Source organism: Panthera leo, chromosome A3 (genome assembly GCF_018350215.1).
Source record: "Panthera leo isolate Ple1 chromosome A3, P.leo_Ple1_pat1.1, whole genome shotgun sequence".
Lineage (NCBI taxonomy): Eukaryota > Metazoa > Chordata > Mammalia > Carnivora > Felidae > Panthera > Panthera leo.
The window spans coordinates 90,198,256-90,220,509 of NC_056681.1; the positions used below are offsets into that span (position 1 = coordinate 90,198,256).

The following is a 22,254-nucleotide window of genomic DNA, read 5'->3' on the forward strand; positions in this document are numbered from 1 at the left end:
GGAATGAAGAAACCAAGGGAAAGGAAAATTGTAGGAGAATAGAGTCATAGCTCAGGAAATGGTGGTTCAGGACGCCCAGCGCCCTGTACCTGGCACGACCACACTCATGTTGCAGGTGATTCCATTTCATCCAAGTGTAATCTGTCACATTAAGTAATGATGGTATTTTGATTTTATTAACTTTAGTAGTTTTGTTGGTGTTTAATTTAGAACTGTGTGATTTGATAGCTGTAAAAACTATAAACATAAAAATACTTCTGTATTTATACTTTTATATTATTAAGTAATGTAATTACCCTGAAAATATTTCTAAACAGCATGGCGAGAAAGGAATCCATGAAAGTTCTTCCCCCTCTTTTTTTTTTTTAATTTTTTTAAATGTTTATTTTATTATTTTTGAGACAGAGAGAGACAGAGCATGAACGGGGGAGGGGCAGAGAGAGAGAGAGACACAGAATCGGAAGCAGGCTCCAGGCTCTGAGCCATCAGCCCAGAGCCCCACGCGGGGCTGGAACTCACGGACCGCGAGATCGTGACCTGAGCCGAAGTCGGACGCTTAACCGACTGAGCCACCCAGGCACCCCTCTTCCCCCTCTTAATGGTTTGTTCTTTAAGTTGGGCCTAACCCCTGATGATATGAAAAGCTACCTATTTATTAGAAAACCTTTCAGGATAACTAGATTTGGGGATGAGAGAAGCGAGGAGTCTCAGGGATTTGGGAAAAAACAAAAACACACATAGGTCAATATGAGACCAGGATATCAATATAGTTCACTTAGGAATCAGAGATAAGATTTCTGAGTTGGGGGAGAGAGATATCGAGTTAATTGCCAATTGCTACAGGGCAATCGCCCCCCCCCCCCCCCCCCCCCCCAGCCGACAACCACAGCCTATAGTTTACAAAGACAAGGGGAGGTTCACTCCATCCTTGGCTCGGTTGGCTAAAGAGATCCTAGCCCACCATCTGTTCACAACAGATGCTGAAAGCAGAAGCTATAAGCAGTAAATTATAAAGTAGCCAGTATTGCCTTTTCTGAACCTCTCCCAACCCCCCCCCAACCCCATTCATCATGCAGTTCCCCTTTCCAGCTCCCTCGAACAGAATTTGCAACCTTGCATTTTCATTCTGTGTAAGTGTCCTGTCTCATCATTTGCAAAACTCCAACTTTGCAATGACAACCTCACCCACACGTGGGGCCTCTTCCTACATGGCTCACAGCAAAGTTCCTGCCCTTCCCAGTGATGCTAGTCAGCAGCAGCTTGTGTTTTAGCCCCCCCCTCACAAGTGAGTGGGAAAAGACAGGCAGTCAAGTTGCTAAGCTGCCCCTGGCCGTTATCTCAGGACTCAGGTGGCAGATTGTGACAGAGAAATCCCAACTGAGCAGACACCGAAAACACTCAGCAAAGAAGCTGGGTGAAAGTTTCCACTTTGAAAATATCTTAAGTCTATGGTCAGACCTCTGTCAGTCACATAGACTGGTGAATAAAATACATGGGCAGGGCCCCAGATGGCTTAGTCGGTTAAGCATCTGACTTCTGCTCAGGTCATAATCTCGTGGTTTGTGGGTTCATGGAACCCACTTCGGATCTTCTGCCCCCCTCTGCCCCTCCCCCCCAAAATAAATAAACATTTAAAAATAAATAAATAAAATACATAGTCCTGTTCCTCCTGGAGCATACATTTGGTTGGAGAAGATAGATATTGATCAAATAATCACATAACTACTATTAGGAAGAAAAGCACAGAATGCATCAAGAGCATTCAGAGAGTCTAATAAGAGACATGTAAGAGAGACAGGAGAGTCTTGGGAGATGCTATTGAAGCCGAGCCCCCAGAAGATGAGTTGGCCAACTGAAGAGCCAGAGAAGAGGATCTGCTCTGAGCCAGCAGCATTCACAAAGGCTTTGAAGCAGGTAAGAGTTTGCTGTGATCAAGGCTGTGAAAGAAACCAGTGTGATGAGAGTGTGGCAGGCAAGAAGAAAGGTGAAGGGGGCTAAAGGCAGCCACAAGAATCTTGGATCTTATTTGAAGTAAGGTGGCCAAGCCATCGAGAGGTTTTCAGGAGAAGGATGGTGCCAGCTACACTGTGAAATACTGAATCAGTTAAGAGGCTAGTGCTGTTGTCTGGGCAGGAGATGGAGTTGACCCAGACTGGAGTGATGGAGAGAGGTGGATGGAACTGAGGCCTATTCTGGAGAAAGAATATACAGGTCTGTGAAGAGCTGGGTGTGACTCAAGGCTGAGTCCTGTGTTTCTGGCACAAACAACTAGCTGGTAGCTGGGTTTTCCCAATGACTAAGATAGAAAAGACTAGGAGGAAAATCAGCTTTGGGGGTAGATCAGGAGTTGTATTTTGAATGTATTAACTCTGAAATGTTGATGATACGGATAGACACAGATGTGGAGCTCACAGAAGAGACCAGGATGGAGATAAACTTGGGGGTTAGCAGCATAGAGATAGTCACAGCCATGGCTGAGAATAAAATAGCCGAGGGGAGAGTAGAGAATGCCAGGATAGAACCTGATATTTAAAGGCCACATAGAGGAGAAGAAACTGGCAAAGGACTTTGAGAGGAAGAAGCCAGAGAAGTAGAAGGGCAACTAGGAGGGGATGTTATGAAAGCAAGAGAAGAGTGTTGAAGAATAAGAGAGGGGGTCAACCCTGTTGAGTGATCTTGAAGGTTCCGGTAAGATGAAGACTAAAGGGAAAGTCTATGAAAGCAGCGACTATGGGGAAATCTGATTCTCGTCTTCAGGTTCCACCACAGTGATGCAGGACAAAGGCCTTGTAACTGCCTACATGTTCGGGAAGGGACTGGGGCAGGAACCAGATGTACTGATGAAAACTTCTGTCACCCAGGCATGGCTTGCAGTACTCACCGAAGAGTAGTAGCTTTCTCTGAAAGCATACTCTTTCTTGAGTGAGCAATAGTGACAAAATTCAGGTCAAGTTGCTTTCTGTCATGGAGAGATCCCAGTGATCCTAAAGTTTATAATGCCTCTTCTCTTACATTTTTTTTCAGCATTTTACTTTGCTCTGCCACTGACCAGCTGTGCACCTAGGCCAAGTTATTTCACCTCTTTGTGTCTTACTTTTCTCATCTGAAAAATAAGGGTAATAATAGGATAGGTATGAGGATTGGATAATACATGTAAAACACAACTGTGCCTAGTATATGCTGCTATTATTAGTCTCAGAAACCAAAGTTTGGGCTGCTGACTTCTTTCCTATTCTCTTAATTTTCAAAAACTAATTTTCTTGTGTCTTAAAAAAAGAAAGGAAAGGAATTTGAAAAATAGTCTGCTATTTACTAGCCATATGATTTTGGCAAAGTTACTAACCTCTCTGTGCCTCCGTTTCTTGACTAGAAAATGGGAATATTGTAGCATACTACTTTATAGGGTTATTATGAGGATTAAACGAGTTTTTAAGCATAAAGCATTTAGTTTATTTATTTTTTTAATATTTATTTTTGAGACAAAGAGACAGAAAGAATGTGAGCAGGGGAGGGGCAGAGAGAGAGGGAGACACAGAATCTGAAGCAGGCTCCAGGCTCTGAGCTGTCAACATAGAGCCCAATGCGGAGCTCGAACTCACAAACTGTGAGATCATGACCTGAGCTGAAGTTGGATGCTTAACCAACTGAGCCACCCAGGCACCCCTAAGCATAAAGCATTTAGAACATAAAGCCTGGCACACAGTGTTAGTTATGTTGTTCTCTGCAGCAAATCACTCCCCTCAATATTACTACCACCTTTAATCTTGAATGGAATAAAATCAGGACAAATAGAAAATGTGTTGAATTATGTTCACGATAAAATACAAGAGGTAATTGATTTATAATTAATCATAAGGAAATAATAAGCAAGAACATGATGGACTGGCATCTAAGCACTGATGTTTGGGAGACCAACAGTATTTTACATAACAATTCTTGATTGGTGCTGCTCTCAGAATCATGTATTTTTAACCACTTTGGTAAAGCGTCATCTCTGTATTCTTTTTTTTAATGTTTATTTATTTATTTTGAGGGAGAAAGAGAGAGAGTGAGAAGGGGAGGAGCAGAGAGAGAGAGGGAGAGAGTAAATCTCAAGCCGACACCACGGACTCGGGGCTTGATCCCACAAACTGCGAAAACATGACCTGAGCCAAAATCAAGTCAGACGCTTAACCAACTGAGCCACTCAGGCGCCCCTCGCCTCTATTCTTTTTTTTGGGGGGGTGCAAGTGAGTGAGGGGCAGAGAGAGAGAGAGAGAGAGAGAGAGAGAGAGAGAGAGAAATGGGGCTCTTGTTCACCTGAAGCGGAGCTCGTGTTCACCCCATGTGGGACTTGAACTCACGAACCATGAAGTTGGGATTCTCCTGGCACAGACCAAATGCTCAATAAGTGGTAGTGATATTAGAGCAGGGGATCTGGAGCCAGCCTGTTCAGCCCCTGCCCCTTCCCTTACTAGCTGTGTGAACTTGGACACGTTCCTTAAACCTCCTGTGCTTCATTTCCTCTATCTATAAGATGGAGATAGTAATAGCACTTACTTTATGGGGTAAATGTGAGACTTACATAGGATAATATATACAAAATGCTTAAAACAGTGCCTGACACATAGTCAGTGTTCAGTAAAGGTTAGCTATTACTAGAATGATTATTAATAGATGTTTGGTCATTCCTATGCTTTGTGCTTGCATGAATGAGATGAGTCATGAGATATGAATTCTCTTTAAATAAGGCCACACTGTATTGGAGGAGATAGACAGGTGCAAAATAATCTCAAGATGTCATTCTGAGGGCTGAAAGAAGATAGTCCTATATGCTGTGACAGTCCAGAGGAGAGGGCAATTCATACCGCCAGTCCAAGTTGTGTTGGAGCAAAGATTTGTTGGGGCACCTGGGTGGTTCAGTCAGTTAAGCTTCTGACTCTTGGTTTCAGCTCAGGTCATGATCTCATGGTTCATGGGTTTGAGCCCTGCACTGGGCTCTTGTGCTGACAGTGTGGAACCTGCTTGGGATTCTCTCCTCTCCCTCTCTCTCTGCTCCTCCCCCACTCTCTCTCTCTCTCAAAATAAAATAAACTTTTAAAAAATTTTGATTTTGCCTGTGTGTGGTCCCGATTCTTCCTTATGTGTCGGTGAAACATTTGGGGCCACTCAAAGTGAAGACCAGACGTGCCAGGGTGACTATATGGGTTGAGCATCTGATTTGGGCTTAGGTCATGATCCCAGGGTCATGAGATCCAGCCCCGAGTCAGTGCAGAGTCAGCTTGGGATCCTCTCTCTCCCTCTGCCCCTGTGCTGTCTCTAAAAAAAAAAAAAAAAAAAAGAAAAAAGAAAAAAAAAGAAAAATCTCTCTATCCCTCTCCTTCTGCCCCTCCCTTGCTCACACACTCTCACTCTCTCTCTCCCTCTCAAAAAAAAGTGAAGACAAAGACACAGGCAAAGCTTTTAAGTCAGGCAGACTGGGGGTGCAGCCTTGAGGGATGAACAGCAGTGGTTCTTGGGAACAGAGAGAGGAGGCCAACCAAACACCAGGTAGAAGTGAAGTACTGAGTGGAGGGCAGAGCAAAGGAAGAGGAGAGCAGAAAGGCTAGGTGAGCCTGACTATAGAAGGGCTTGAGAACCTGCACCCCACAGGATTTGGACTAAAAATCAAAGCGTAAAGTATTTTTGTTAAATAAATGATATTTCAATATGGGGGAGTATAGAAGTAAATCCTTGTGCTGAATATATTAAAAATATCATGGGGGCACCTGGTGGCTCACTTGGTTGAGTGTCCAACTTCGGCTCAGGTCACGATCTCGCTTTTCGTGAGTTCCAACCCCGCATCGGGCTCTGTGCTGGCAGTGCAGAGCCCGTTTCGGATCCTCTGTCTCCCTCTCTCTCTGCCCCTCCCTGCTCGTGCTTTCTCTCCCTCTCTCAAAAATAAATAAACATTAAAAACATTATAATAATGTTCTCATGGTTTCACTCTTGAGAGTTCACAGTTGGGGAAAAGAGAATTTTCAAAATCTGTTCAGAGGGTTAGGTGTCCAGACATCTGGGCATGTCTGTTTGCTTTCCCTCTTCACAGCCACCACTGTAAGATCCAGGTGACTGGAAGGGCCTCTTCACTGCAGCTGACTGGGCACAGGTTCTGCAAGTCCTCTGACCCATACGGCAGTTCATATCTGCTGTCTAGAGTGTTCTCGGTACCACATACTTTTTTTTCTTACTTTCTTTTCTTGTTCACTGTACGTCTACCTTACCCCCAAGCACCATGAGAGTGAGAAATCTTACTGGTCTTTTTCTTTTTTTTTTAATTCTGGAATAATTTTAGACACACAAAAAGGTTGCAGGAAAAGTTCAGATAATGCTTGTATGCTCTTCACCCATTTCCCAGTTGTTAATATGTTACATTGCCACATGCTTTATCAGTTTGTCTTCATGCATATCCATTGTTAGGGACTGAATTGTGCCCTCCCCCAAATTCATATGGTAAAACCCTAATCCCCAGTATCTTAGAGTCTGACTGTATTTGGAAATAGAGCCTTTAAAACAACGAAGTTAAAAAGAGGTGGTTAGGGTGACTCCAAATCCAATCTGACTGGTGTTCTTATAAGAAGAGGAGATTAAGGTGTACACAGAGAGATACCACAGGTGTACTGCCATAGAGAAAAGGCCATGTGACCACAGCGAGAAGCAGCCATATGCAAGTCAAGGAGAGAGGCCTCAAGAGAAAACAAACAAACCAACCCTGCCAACACCTTGATCATGGACTTCCAGCCTCTAGAACTGGGAGAAAATAAATTCTGTTGTTTAAGCTACCCAGTCTGTGATATTCTGTTATGACACCCCTAACAAACAAATATTTAAACAGGTAACCTTAGGGGCACCTGGGTGACTCAGTTGGTTGAGCATCCGACTTCGGCTCAGGTCGTGTCCTCACGGTTCGTGAGTTCGAGCCCTGCATCAGGCTCTGTGCTGACAGCTTGGAGCCTGGAGCCTGCTTCGGATGCTGTGTCTCCCTCTCTCTCTCTCTGCCCCTCCCCCCTGCACATTCTGTCTCTCTCTCTCTCTCTCTCTCTCTCTCTCTCTCTCTCTCAAAAATAAATAAATATTAGGGGCCTGGGTGGCTCAGTCAGTTAAGCGTCCAACTTCAGCTCAGGTCATGACATCGCAATTTGTAAGTTTGAGCCCTGTGTAGGGCTCTGTGCTGACAGTACAGAGCCTGGAGTCTGCTTCAGATTCTGTGTCTCCCTCTCTCTCTATCCCTTCCCTGCTCATGCTCTGCCTCTCTCTCTCTCAAAAATAAATAAACATTAAATTTAAAAATAAATAAATAGGGGTGCCCCGGTGGCTCAGTCATTTGAGCGACTGACTTCGGCTCAGGTCATGACCTCATGGTTTGTGGGTTCAAGCCCCGCATTGGGCTCTGTGCTGACAGCTTGGAGCCTGGAGCCTGCTTCGGATCCTGTGTCTCCCTCTCTCTCTGCTCCTCCCCCATTCTCACTTTGTCTCACTCTGTCTCTGAAAAATAAATAAATATAATAAACAAACAAACAAACAAACATTAAAAAACCAGTAGGCTATTAGTAGTTAAATTTCTGTGGAGTCAAAAGTTATATGTGGGTTTTCGACTATGTGGAGTGTGCACCCCTAACCCCACTGTTATTCAAAGGTAAACTGTATATGTATATACATATATGTATGTATATACATATATATATGTATATACATATATATATACATATACATATATATATATATTGAACCATTTGAAAGTTGAAGGCATAACGCCCCTTTATTTCTAAAGGCAAGTACATTCTCTTATGCAACCACTATATGATTAGTTAAATCAGGAAATTACACTGATACCATGCTATTAGCTGATCTACAAAGTTTATTAATATTTTGCCAGTTTCCCTGTAATATCCTTTATAGCAAGGAGAAAGAAAAAAGAAAAATGAAACAAAGAGAAAGAAAACCATTTTTTTTTGTTGTTCTTAATCACACATTATGTTTAATTGTCATGTCTAGACTTCTCTAATCTAGAACAGGTCCTCATTCTTTGTTTTTCATGACTTTGATATTTTTCAAAGAGTACAGGCTGCTTTTCTCATGAATGTCTCTCGATTTGGGATTTCCTTGTGATTAATGTCCTCTAGTAAATTCCAAAATTTTAGGAATGTGGCTTTTTCCTGGACTGTTTGTTTTAATATTCCAGGTCTGTGTTCTCTCCTCTTGGTGTGTAAATGAAAAAATCTGTAACAGTTTTCAGGGGACTTAATGGCTTAGAAAAACCATTTCACTCAATTTTCAGACTTAAGATTACGAGGTGATGCATTCTCCTCAGTGCACCATGTGTGTTTGTCCCACTACTGATGGTCTTAACTTTGATCACTTAATTAAGGTCATGACTGTCAGGTTTCCATATTGTAAATTTACTATTTTCCCCCTTTGCTATTAATAAGTATTTTGTGGGAGAGATACTTTAAGATTATGCAAAAAGGGTGGCCAGATAAAATACAGGAAGCCCAATTTAATTTTAATTGCAGATGGCCATCGAATACTATCTTAGTATAAGTATATCCCTCTTCCCAAATTATTTATCTAAAATTCAAATTTAATTGAGTGTCTTGTATTTTTACTTGCAAGATCTGGCAACCCAGTAAGTACATACCTCTTTCCTAATCCAGTTTCATCCAGTTGTTTTGACATCTATCGGTGATCTGTTTTTACTATGATTTTGTCAAATAGTTTCTATCATTCCTCTGCATTTATTAGTTGGTATTCTATCTTCCTATCCACTCTTTACGGTGCCTGGCACACAGTAGGCGCTCAGATAATTGTTCAAGCAATGAATGAACAAACTCTTGTTCGCGTTAGCCGGGCTTCCGTGACACTAGCTGTGTTTGGCAGGGGTTTGCCTTCCTCAGCCAATCTCTGCAGGCTATCGAAGCTTCCGAGCCTTTCAGGGCCTTGCCCCTAGCTCTTCTTGCTCCAATCGTAAGCAGGACTTTACTGGGAAGGGACCAACGGGTGCGGGCGGGAGGCGGGGCCTGCCACGCGGCCGCGGTATAATTGCGCTGCCCGCGCGCGCGCTTCTCTCCTGGCGCGGACACCGGCGCGGGTGATGGCTGCTCCTTCCCTCGTGTCCACGTTGGCCATCCGGCTGCTCCGGCCCGCGCAGAACTGCCGCCTCCGTCATCGCCCCTTCCACCTCTCGGTAGCTCGGTAAGAGGATCGGGAGCCAGGTCAGCGCCGAAAGCTGAGGGAACCGAGGGCGGGGGGCCGGCCGGGCTCCGGAGGGGCGCTGGGGGACGTTCTGCTGAGCATCTCCGTCCCGGGCGGTGGCGGGACGACGTGGCAGTCGCGCGCGGCCCCCGGCTGCGATCTGGGCCATCGTTCCGTGGGATGGGCTGATACCCGGAACCGGCCTTTCAGAGGAAGCAGGTCTCCCGCAGCCCCGGGGCGTCGCCCTCTCTTGGGGTCAGTCCGTCCGCAGGACGGGGCCCACGGTGCGGAGCTAAGGGGCAGGCGGGCTCTGGGGCGCCCCGATTAACGCAGGACTGTACCGAGGTCACTGGCCAGAACCTGCCGGCCGCCCTTGGCTGTGATGCCGAGCCGCTTGCGGAAAGCAGAGGGTACGCTTTGGCGAGCGCCGGGTAGGGCTCTGAATGAGCAGCCTTCAGTGAGAGTCCGGACCCTAGCGGCGGAGGGGGTTGGTGCAGTCTGATGAAATCCCGGAGCCGGCTTGCTCGCCGGGTACCCGCACTTCCCTCCTCCTTCGGGAGGTGGATGTGGCTCGGGCTGCTCTTCTGGCTGCCTCTTTCCCCTCCCAGGAGAATACATGTGCTGTGTTCACCAGGGCTTTGATGCAGTCCACCCGGAGTTGGTCTGCCAGGCTGAGTAAACTGAAGGGTTAAATACCCAAGAAAAGGAGAGAAAGAGCTGTTTGCATTTTCTTAGGGAGGTAATAGGTTTTTTCCTGATCTTTCGGGACCTCAAACTCCCATTCTTAAACCTAGGTTGAAGGGTCTTCAGGGGGCCTGTGATTTGTCACCCTAAACCTGCGCACTCTCACGCCCACCTTTAGAGCCTTTGCATTGCCGGCGATCTAAGCCTTGTACCAGCAGCTCTTTCTTTCATGCAGGCATTGCGCTAAGCTGTGTGAATTCAGGGGTGATCAAGTCTTCTTTCCTTAATGGAATTCAGGGGGCAGAACACATGTGTAATTTCCAGTCAGTGTAAAAATGTTATTAGAGGCATTGCCAAGGTGCTGTTGTAACACAGAATGCGGATTAATACGTTTTTGAAAGAAGACCCAGGACACTCAAGACTTCTCTTGGTCTTACCCTGACCTGCCTTTCCAGTCCCATCTCTCATTACTGTCTGTTCACCTCCCTCTTGTCCCCTTCCTGAGTTCTGGCCATGTGTGCCTGTGGCTTTCATGACTGAAGAGATTTGTAAGGATCCTCAATTCATCACCTAGAAAACTGGACCAGTTTGTTCACTCTCCAGTAACAAATGCCCTCCTTTGACTTGCCTTTCTGAATGAACAAGTAGGCTCCACATCTCTGAAGGCAATACTGTGTTTGGTGTTTATGGTTTCCTGGTATTGCTTTGATCACTGCTGGCTAGTAAATGTAAAACAATGATATGTTTTATGAGTCTGTGTGTATTCCTTTTTTGGCGAAGAGGAGGTTGGCAGAGAGTTTCAGGAGCATAAACTCATGGTTGCAGAGATAGTACTATAGTTTAGGACACAGTGGGGCATAGGGAAAAATGGACTTTGGAGGCAGAGGTTTGAGTGTGTTTGAATCTTGTTTCTACTGTCCTCAGTTTCCCCTTCTATATACCAGTGTTAGTATAATAACCCCAAGGTAACTGAGAGTAATGTATGCAAAATTCTTAGCAAAATATCTAGTATTTAATAGATGTTAGTTCCATCCCCCTTTGTAGATTTCTTTACTCATTACTGGTTCCATTAATTAGTAGATAACTGAAGTCTTTCTAGAATAACCTGATCAGGAATCATAAAGTGCACCTGAAAATTTTTTTATGGAAAATTACAGTGCTGTAAAGCTATTGAATTAGGAAAGTAAAAATACTACTGAGTTGGCTTTTAGTTTTGAATTTTATTTGAACAGTCCTTGTGACTTTTTTCTAGTCTGTTCATTCATTATTTTATTTTATTTTTATTCATTCATAATTTTAATGGAAGGTTTTCTAAACACATCTGTGAAAGCGTTTAATTCTTAAATAAGTGTTAGTTAATATAGTTAATACATTTTGGATTCCCTGTGGGGCTAAGTTGGGCCTCTGTTTCTTTTGGGGTAGCAGTTATTTTATCTGCCCTTTGGCAAAAGAGATGATGGAAAATTAGGTAATGACTCACTGGCAGGACTGTGTTTCACATTCTGCAGAGCTGTATATGCAGAGGAAGGCTAAAACAGGTTCTGTTACAGAAGATACTCATTGTGTTGTGGCTTTGTTTTTGGTTCTTGTTACTCTTTGACAGTTTTTAGAAAGCTAATTGGCATAACATCCAGAACCTGCCTTTGGGACTTGGAACACTGGGTTCTCTCAGAACCCTGTGTCCTTAATTTGAGTATATCATTCTTAGCCCCAATGCGCTGCTATCATTTTCTCTAAGTTCATTGCTTTCAAAAGGAACCTTTTAAGGAAGGGTAGTTTAAGACTTTCTGAATATTTATACATGTGTATATACGTTTACACACATATCCTTATGAGTGTATAAGTAGATAAATATATCTATTATATATTAAGGATCTGTGTGTGTGTGTGTGTGTGTGTGTAACTCTAACCAATTTCTCCAGGGTTGGGAAATGCATTTCTGGACTGGGGCTATTCCCCAGGAATGTTGCCAGAGGGTTTGTGTTCAAAGCCCTTTGAATTAAGTCCCCTTCAGATGTAATTCTGAAATAGATTTGCAAATGTGAACATGTTTTCAATTCCTTAATATACCATGGGCATAATGAAGTACTATTATATACTTTGTGCTATGCTAGTATCATTACATAAAATGTGGGTAAAAGTACTTCGTTTACTCTAAAATTATATCTTTTTAATACCTCCCAAGATACAAGTACAAATTAATATAAGGTTTAAACGTAAAATTACTGCTGTACATCTAAGACATTTTCATCTGGTTTAAAGCAGGTATTTAATCTTAATACAAATGGAAAGGAAGCATGGATGGCTTAAAGACTGTTGGAGCTTTAAAATTCCATTGTAGTTAACAGTGGCATTTATGTATGTATGTATGTATGTATGTATGTATGTATGTATGTATGTATGTATTGTAACTCACCACCCTGAGAACAAGAGTGACATGCCAGCCAGACACCCATAGTTAACAGTGGTCTTAAGAATTAATCATTTCTGGGGCACATATAGAGCAAGTAACTCTTGATCTTGAGGTTGTAAGTTTGAGCCCCACACTGGGTGTAGACATTACTTAAAAATAAAATCTTTAAAAAGAAAAAAAGGAATGAATCATATCTGACCTACAAAATAACTAGTACCTTGATGTTATTATCCCTGACAATTAAATATGTGCTGTAAGGGGAAATTGTTTCAGTATTTCAAATAGTTGTGTATCTCAGCCTTGAGGTTGGAGCATTCTTCATGATACTGAGGACAAATCTAAAGGGGATGACTTGTTTACACTGAGACCTTTATGCTTAGGGAGCAGATGCTAAGAAAACCAGGAATCTTCCACATTGGAACCCAGGAAGAGCTGCATAAACAGTTCTTATCGGAAAGAGATGGCCTTTCAGAGATCTGAACATGATTTGGGGAACTGGAGGTTCTTTTGGACCCTGAGTTTTCTCATTGCCTCACCCCCAGTAGCAGTTTCTGCATCTCTTGCTCTGTCTACCATGAGTGTAACTGCTGTTTTCTCTTTTTGCTTTTTTCTATGTCTTTCTTCGGGGCCTCCCACCAACAGGTCCCCTGTGGTTCTAGTGTGTGAATGTGGTTTGGGGAGAAGCTCTTACCAGTCTAGGTTAACTACCACTGCTCCCACTTTACTGAGCTTTTGTACCAACTGGACCACTGGCCTGCCTAGAAATTGTCGTCCTTGATGTCAGATACTCACTGCTAGTCGGTCAGCTGTGGAAGGGCCATGGGGTTCCGGGGTAGAGCACACTGCCACCCATGAGATGGAACCTCTACTAGTCTCCTCCCAGCCCCTATTCTTACTGGGAAAGTCTTCTCCAGGAGGGGCTGGGGGCAGCAGTTGTTATTTTGAGGTTTGACCTGTCCAGAATGTTGTTTATTGGTTTAATTGCATAACATAATTTATATATTTGAAAGCATCATAGAAATTAAAAGCCAATTGACTTAACTGGGAAATGGTTTGAAACATATGACTGGATGCGAATAACATGGGCAAAACACAAACTACAAATGGTATATAAGTGCGTAGGAAACCCTGTTTGACCTCATAGTGATGATGGGTCAAATAAAGCAATGAAAAACTTTTTTTTGGTCCATCAATTTGTCAATGATCAGGAGGCAGAATGGTGTAGCAGGAAGAGCCTGGACTCTGGATTCAGACAGATCTGGATTTGAGAGCCAGCTTGCCAAGTCCTCACTGTCACTTCGCTCTCTGAGCTTCAGCGTGATAATGATAACTATTTCCGTCAACTTTATCTTCCTGAACATGTAGCTGGACGCAGATTTACCACTTTGAACTGGGCCTTCGGATTTCCATTGTCCCTCAGATTAGGCACCATGTGTTTTAATCTACTTTTTAAGTTTGGGGTATTTAATAATATTTATTTATTTATTTATTTATTTATTTATTTATTTATTTATTTATTTTATAGTTTGATCTTTACTTCTCACAAAACTTTAAGCTCTCTGGTTTTGCGACTGTTGTTGCCTTCCACAGAAATGAGGCTGTTGTCATTTCTGGAAGGAAACTTGCACAGCAGATCAAGCAGGAAGTGCGGCAGGAGGTGGAAGAATGGGTGGCATCGGGCAACAAGCGGCCACACCTGAGCGTGGTTCTGGTTGGTGAAAATCCTGCGAGTCACTCCTACGTCCTCAACAAAACCAGGGCAGCTGCAGAAGTGGGTATGTGTCACTCTCAGACTCTGCTGCTAAACTGTGGCTTACCTGGGGCAAACTTCATTGTCATTCATTATTTTGTCTGATTAGAAGACACAGTCAGAGGAGGCTAATGTGATTGAACTGTATCCAAAATGTTGTCATAAAGAAATCCAGCCTATCTGCTGGGGAGGTTTATAGACTAGGATGGAAGGAATATGGTTGGTATTCTTGGTGCCTTCTGGAATGTAAGCTAAATTCTGTGACATTGACAAGTGACACTAAACACAATTTACATTTGCTTTCCTTGAGCAATAATGCAAGTCTGGCTGAGATGTTTGAGTTTGATTTGGTTGAGGAGACCTCAGTGATGTGGCCTAGAACACCGTCCTAGGCTTGAAGGAAGTGACTCTGACTTCTAGGAAATAGCTTTCAGCTTCTCCAGCAATTGAGTCCAAAGCCAATTAAATCATGCAGGTTAGAGGCGGTTAGAGTTTTGAATGTAGAAGCCGAGGGTATGGGTGATGGGAGGTTTGTGTTCTAGGTCTTGTTATACCACAGACTTCCTGGTCTCAGTTCTGCCTCTCCCTGCTCCTCTGTGGGTCAGTGGTGTGAGCCCCTGGTGCCCTTCCCTTCTGAAAGGCTGTGAAACGACGTGTGGGTGGACCATGAGCTTTTAGTACACTCCGTTCATTACCACTGAGGATTGAGGCTTCCTGCCCTTTTCTTTGTTGGTTTTACTTATTTCTTTTTTTAAACTTGAATTTAGTTAACATACAGTGTGATACTGGTTTTAGGAGAAGAATTCAGTATTCATCACTTATATACTTACCCAGTGCTCGTCACAGGTGCCCTCCTTAATACCCATCACCCATCTAGCCTATCCCCCACCCGCCTCCCTCCATCAACCCTCAGATTGTTCTTGTTAAGAGTCTCTTGTGGTTTGTTTCCCTCTCTCCTTGTTCCCCTTCCCATATGTTCATCTTTTTGTTTCTTAAATTCCACATATGAGTGAAATCATATGGGATTTGTTTTTCTCTGATTTATTTCGCTTAGCATAATACATTCTAGCTCCATCCATATCATTGCAAATGGCAAGATTTCATTCTTTTTGATGGCCAAGTAATATTCCATGATACATGTACCACATCTTTACATTTTTTTAATGTATATTTATATTAGAGAGAGAGACAGTGTGCAAGTAGGGGAGGGGGTAGAGAGAGACGGATACGGAATCTGAAGCAGGCTCTAGGTGCTGAGCTGTCAGCACAGAGCCTGGTGTGGGGCTCGAACTCACGAGCCATGAGATCATGACCTGAGCTGAAGTCGGATGCTTAACTGACTGAACCACCCAGGCGTCCCTATACCACATCTTCTTTATTCATCAGTCAGTGGACATTTGCTCCCCTTTTCTTTGAAAAACCTTTAGAACCTCTAGAAAATAGCAAGCTGTGGCTTTTTAAGACACTGGGAGGTAGCACGGTGCAGTGGAAAGAACATGGACTTTGGAACTGGAAGGATTGCCTTCACTGCTAACTGGCTTGTGTTTCAATTTTGCTGAGTCTCAGTCTCCCTGTCTGTAAATTGAAGTTAATGAGGATAGCGTAGAATAATGTATAGAATTGTCAAGCCAACATTCTGTAGTGTGTATATTTGTGAAGGTACCTTTTTAGGTGCCTTGGGAACTGATTCAGGCTTTTTAGCTACCAGGGTTGAGTGTGATGAAAACATTCTAGGTTAGAATACCATGGCAGGCAACATAACATTGCTCATTAAATGCCTCAATGTTTTTTTTAACCTTGAAATAATCTTATAGGAATCAACAGTGAGACAATTGTGAAACCAGCTTCAATTTCAGAGGAAGAACTGTTGAATTTAATCAATAAACTAAATAATGATGATAATGTAGATGGCCTCCTTGTTCAGCTGCCTCTTCCAGGTGAGTTTTGGGCTCCACCACTTAGAATGATTTCTGAGGAGTAGAGGATTCTTAGTTACTTTATATACCTGGCCCCTCATGTGGACTTGACTTAAAGGAAGTTAAATTCAAAAGAGTGAATATTTTATTAGAATAAATACTCAGAATACTAATTGCTCCTTAATTTGGTATTGAGATTATTTATTTATTTATTTGATTAAAAAAAATTTTTTTAATGCTTATTTATTTTTGAGAGAGAGACAGAGTGTGAGCAGGGGAGAGGCAGAGAGAGAGGGAGACACAGAATCTGAAACAGGCTCCAGGCTCTGAGCTGTCAGCACAGAGCCTGATGCAGGGCTTGAACCCACAAACTGAGACCTTGCCCTGAGCTTAAGTTGGATGCTTAACCGACTGAGCCACCCCAGCACTCCTATTTATTTATTTATTTTTAGGTCTTTTTTTAAAAATTTATTTTGAGAAAGAGACAGAGAAAGCAGGTGGGGGAAGGACAGAGAGAGAGGGAGAGAGAGAATCCCAAGCAGGCTCCATGCTGTCAGTGTGGAGCCTGATGTGGGACTTGGACTTACGAACCATGAGATCACTATCTGAGCCAAGATCAAGAGTCAGACACTTAACCAACTGAGCCACGAAGGCACCCCTGCTATTGAGATCTTGATACAAAATGGCATTGGAGGGAAGCAGTTGTACAAGAGGATATTGGCTTTGATATTAGCATTTGTCTTTGCCTGCTGTGTGTTCCTTCTGTGCAGACAAACGAGTAAATCACAGAGGCAAGTCATGGAAGGGGAACTGGTTTGCATGATAAACCAGATAAATTGGAGTCAGACCATGGTAACTATACAACAGTGACTTAAGGCCACTGCTCTGACTTCTTTTTCAGAGCACATGGACGAGAGAAAGATCTGCAATGCCGTTTCTCCAGACAAGGATGTTGATGGCTTTCATGTAATTAATGTAGGGCGAATGTGTTTGGACCAGTATTCCATGTTACCGGCTACCCCATGGGGTGTCTGGGAAATAATTAAGCGAACTGGTAGGTCTATCCTATAGTTGTATGTCTGTGTTAACTATTATAAAAATAGTACTTACAGATGATAAAAAGTCCTACAGTAAGCAGAATGGATGCTCCGATACTCCGGCCACACATCCTCTAGTCCTGACCCCAGAGCTTACCTCTCTCTGCAGTTGCCTATTTTGACTGTTTGCCTATTTTAACTTTGTTGCTCTTTAATCCAGAAGCCCCCATAAAGGAAACTTAAGATTTGATTGTGTTGATAGTGCACACTCCTATAACATTTTGTAGCTTACAGGGTGCTTTCTCTTTCTTTTTAGCCTTCACTCTATGTAGCAGGTGATAGGCCCCATTGACTGATGAGGCAACAAGCTTAGTAACTCCCTTCATTATCACTGGTTTATGTCCAAGGCTATCTGTCTGCCTTTTTCTTTGGTGCTCATTCTAAGATAGTCTAGCACTCTTTTTAATGCAAATATATATATTTCTTCATAGGCATTCCAACCCTGGGGAAGAATGTGGTTGTGGCTGGGAGGTCAAAAAACGTTGGAATGCCCATTGCAATGCTACTACACACAGATGGGGCTCACGAGCGCCCTGGAGGTAAGGCAGTGGGGTTCTGAGGAGTGTTCCCTCCTCCCTTTTGTGCAAACCTTCAGAGGCTGTCCTATGTTTGTTAAACTTTGCGTGTGTATTTATTGTGATTTTGTTAGCAGATATTTGGCATATTTGGGGAATGATCTTGGTAGGACAAGCTGAACTCGTGTCACCTGAGACTTTTAAATGCATTTATTATTATAAATAAATGCATTTATTAAATGCATTTATTTTAAATGCATTTATTAAAATTAAATGCAATTAAATCCTACTACAGAAATGGATATGCCTCAGAATTAAATTTGAGTTTTGAGGGTAAGCATGGTTGATGGCAATTACACATTTTCCTTTATGGCTTGGATAGTTGGGGCTAAGAAACAGTTCAAAGTTAGTATCCCATTCTATGTCATTTGATAGAAAAGAAATCTGAGACCATTGCAAAGGATTGACTTGAAAAGGCTGTAGTGTGTCATTACGTCAAGTTCTGTGAGTTTGTCTGAAAAGCCTCATAAATCAGTTATCACACGTGATTATCATGATCTTACATGATTACATCAGAAATAATGGCAAAACTATGTACTTCCAAATATGTTTCAGCACGCTTATTTTTTTAAACCTTGAGTAATTCTGACATTGTGCTTAGGAAAAGTAAAATTCTTGAAAGGCTGCTAAATGGGATAAGGAATAAATTTAATTATATATGATTCAAAAGGATAGAGATAGGATGAGGGGATGAAAGTTATAAGAAATTGGGTATTAATTTCTGAAAAGTAAATGATTACTGAGCTGGCCAGAAAATATGGTACATGAATTAAGTCAATTATTTTTTTCAGAGATGGTGAATTTCTAAAATGGGTTGGTTAATTAAGACCTAATCCAATCTCAGCTTTGATTCAGAAATCAGGACATCTATATTTTAACTCCTAGGCGATGCCACTGTTACAATATCTCATCGATACACTCCCAAAGAGCAACTGAAGAAACATACAGTTCTCGCAGACATTGTGGTCTCTGCTGCAGGTATGAACACCGGGGAGGGGGTGGAAGGACAGCCCTTAGAATCTTAGAATTTGCCTGCCTCTCTGCTACCCCATTCCCATTCCTTTAGGGATGACCCTGTGAGCTGCCCACAAAGATGAGGTGGGAACTGTACGCGTGGTGTTGGTTTTTGGCTTTTCACTATAAACTTGGTGGGTAATGTTACTTCAAATGGGCTCAAATATTTCTGTTTACTGTGTGAAGTTTCATTCGTTCCTTGGTTAACAATTTTCACAGGTTTTCACGAAATAAGCTTTTTAGTTCTTCCATGTCCCTTAAAATTGAAATCAGATAAGACTGTGACAGGTGGAATCTTTCTTTCAGTACTAGTGACCATTCCTGCCATTCCTGTCTCTGCAGGCATTCCAAATCTGATCACAGCAGATATGATCAAGGAGGGAGCAGCAGTCATCGATGTGGGAATAAATAGAATTCAAGATCCCATCACTGCTAAACCCAAGTTGGTTGGAGATGTGGATTTTGAAGGTATATAGTATAATTTTCTTAAAATATAAAGTCAGTAAATACTACCTTTAATGGACATTTAGGACAGATCATTTACTTTTTCTTTAACTTTTAAACTTACATTACTCTGGGGGCGCCTGGCTGGCTCAGTTAGTGGAGCATGCGAGTCTTGATCTTGGGGTCGTTGAGTTTGAGTCCCATGATAGGGGTAGAGAGTACTTTAAAAACAACAACAACAACAAAAAAAAAACCACTTAGGTTACTCTGGTAATTTAAAATGTATCCCACATGAATTAAAGAGAAATCTTTTAAGAAATGGTAGTCACTCTAGAATCATTTTAGGATGTTTATATCATAAGATTATGGGGACCAGCTATATTTTTCAGGAAGGTGTTCATTCTTTCTTTAGGGTTACTTCATAGTTGAAACGACTTCATGACTTAACAAGTCTGAAAATTTAATGAAGTGACTTTCTGACACCATTCAGTCTCCTAGAAGGTGTTACAGATTTATCATTTTCACATTGAAAGGGGAGATCGCAAACCTGAACCTGTTAAAAATGGTCCAGGAAAAAGTCACGTTCCTGACTTTTGAAGTATACTAGTAGATTTCTCCTTTCAGTTTTTAAGGTATCATGTTTATCTCAATTTTATGTTGATAAGTCTGTTTCTAGCTTTCCATTTCTAATAAGCAATCAGACACAAGGCTAAGTGCTTAGGTATTTTTGCTTTAAGATTGCGTTAAAAAAAAATCTTCTCACTTTCCAGAAAATTACTTTGTTTTTGGTGCTTTGGGTAAACAGTATATAGTTAAAGAAATCTAGTAAATAAATAGTAAAAAAATAAGATAGAATAAAATTAAGAAACTGTTGTAGGTAGGTATTGTTAATATATTAATATTAATAACATAAAAATAATTATTATACTTCACATATAGTTAACCCATCCAGATATTTCTTTTGAAATTGATTTAATATGGAGGAAAAGTATGACTAGTAAATTATAGGTTATTTAAATGTATAAATATTCATTGAACAACTCCTTATTATGTGAATGTTATTTTATTAGTATGTTCAAAAAGCTTTACCCCTGAGTCATGTAGATGTGATTTTTTTTTTAATGAGTTTGAGGTTTATGAAGGTGCTTACATATATTCTTGCTTTTTCTTTAAATGCTTCTTCCATGGTATGTTAAAAATGCATACATTTCCTTTGCTATAATTAAGGCAGTCTGCCTATCCTGTTTCTATATAGGCGTCAGAAAGAAAGCCGGTTACATCACTCCAGTCCCTGGGGGTGTTGGTCCCATGACAGTGGCGATGCTAATGAAGAATACCATTATTGCTGCAAAAAAGGTGCTGAGGCTTGAAGAGCGAGAAGTATTGAAGCCTAAGGAGCGTGGAGTTGCTACTAATTAACTGTTGTGTCTTCTGTCACAAACAACAGTCCAAGCCAGTTCAAGAGGCAAAACAGGCCAATAGAAATGCAATATTTTTTATTTATTTTACCGAAATGGTTTAAAATGATGCTTTGTATTTATTGAAAGCTTAAATGGTTGGGAGTTTGTGCACAGAACTCTGCAGTACCTCACCACGGAGCACGCCAGTATCATGCTGGGTCGTGTGATCCAGCCAAGAGAAGCCATCAACCTAGTGATTAACATGGAGGACATTGTCACAGTGAGAACGGATGCTTAACTTTGTCAAGCCACTTCAGTTAAAATTTGCCTTTTCTAGGATTGCATTTCCCAAGTGCTATTCCAATAAGAGTTGATACTCACTTTAGGTTCCAAACCTTTTGAGTTCAACTGGTTAAACCAAAGGAAAAGTGTTGCTAGAGAAAATTAGGGAAAAGGTAAAAAGGAAGAAATGGTAATTGAGTAGAAAAAAATTACTCTAATTTACATACATAATGTATGTAAAAACTACATGTTAATGGTGTCCTAAGCTGTCATTTCATGGCTGAGTGTTGGGAAAATGTTTAGGGTGGTTCCATGTGTTGTTAGTCCTCGTTTTATGTGCATTACATTCATGAGGTTTCCCATTTTTTTCTAGGATTGAAAGGCTTATTTTATAGATTTGTGTGTATTGTCATATTTGGCTTTTCCTATATCCTTAAACTTCATTGTTACATCTTTGTACTGTTGAGGGTGTCTGTATGTTTCCTTGATATATCTTGAAACTATTTTTGAAAAACAAAACTCGGGCTTGATAATCATTAGGGCAGCTTATAGAAGTATGCAACTTACTTTTCCACCAAAGACTTGTCAGCAGCTGCCTGCTTTGATGTAACCTGTTGGCTTTCCCCGATGGGTTTTTGAGAACTTAATATTGAATTTAATCAGACTTTCTGATTAAAAGGGTTTTCTGTGTGTGTGTGTGTGTGTGTGTGTGTGTTTCCCCATTTTTTTTTTTTTTTAATAAAACACTTCTGACTGGTGTGGAATGAGTTTCCAAAATACCGTATCTTCCTGCTACAGTTTTAGTTGTGTCCTAATCACAGTTAATCTTTTTCATTGGATGTAACTGACATAGATATTCTTGTATTCGGTGACACCTAATCCTGTGCCTTAAATTGATACAAAGCACGGTGGAGAAACAAGTCTAGTCCTTTTAGTCTTACATCCCAACAGATTGTGCCAAGCCAGGAGCTTAATCTGTAAGATTCATGTCAGTGGTTAGGCCTATTCTAGGTGCTGTCTAAACCATGCAGTTCAATGTACACATTGTTGGATTTACACAGCCCTTCTTGATGTGCTTGCCATTGCCCCCCTTCACTCTGCCCCCTTCCTCTGTATACATTTATTTTTTTCGATGTGTGTGTTTGATTTGACAGATTGGAAGGTGTTTGCTGTGCGCATTTTGAGTCTGGGACAGGTGCCTGTGTATCCTCTCTTCTCTACCAGGACTGGGTATTTTGGCTTCCAAGCAGGCAGATGATGCAGCTCCTGTTCCAGGCAGCTTGAGATAGAGAAAGAACAAGGAGGGAGTAAGTCAACTTAAGTTACTTACTTACTTGAGTTGACTTATTCCCTCCTTGTTCTTCTGCCAACTGCCTTCTTCTTTTTTAAATGTTTATTCATTTCTGAGAGAGAGAGTTGGGGGGACAAAGGATCTGAAGTGGGCTCTGTGCTGACAGCAGAGCCTGATG

The 22,254-nt window shown here is 41.8% G+C and overlaps 1 protein-coding gene across 1 annotated transcript; it reads left to right on the forward strand.

Moving 5' to 3' along the window:
* Positions 1–9,095: 9,095 nt before the first annotated feature.
* On the forward strand, positions 9,096–22,223 carry MTHFD2 (methylenetetrahydrofolate dehydrogenase (NADP+ dependent) 2, methenyltetrahydrofolate cyclohydrolase). The gene is made up of 8 exons (XM_042932749.1): positions 9,096–9,210; positions 13,898–14,082; positions 15,872–15,994; positions 16,875–17,027; positions 17,502–17,609; positions 18,531–18,623; positions 19,002–19,127; positions 20,359–22,223. Exons 1-8 carry the CDS (start codon positions 9,110–9,112, stop codon positions 20,520–20,522), a joined length of 1,053 nt encoding a protein of 350 aa, XP_042788683.1. The 5' UTR covers positions 9,096–9,109; the 3' UTR covers positions 20,523–22,223.
* Positions 22,224–22,254: the final 31 nt, after the last annotated feature.

Bases quoted from the DNA above. Each gene is read 5' to 3' on its own strand.
- MTHFD2 (XM_042932749.1), top strand. From the start codon at position 9,110: ATGGCTGCTCCTTCCCTCGTGTCCACGTTGGCCATCCGGCTGCTCCGG. The intron at 9,211-13,897 runs GTAAGAGGATCG...TGCCTTCCACAG, and splicing joins TTCCACCTCTCGGTAGCTCG to AAATGAGGCTGTTGTCATTT. The intron at 18,624-19,001 runs GTATGAACACCG...CTGTCTCTGCAG, and splicing joins CATTGTGGTCTCTGCTGCAG to GCATTCCAAATCTGATCACA.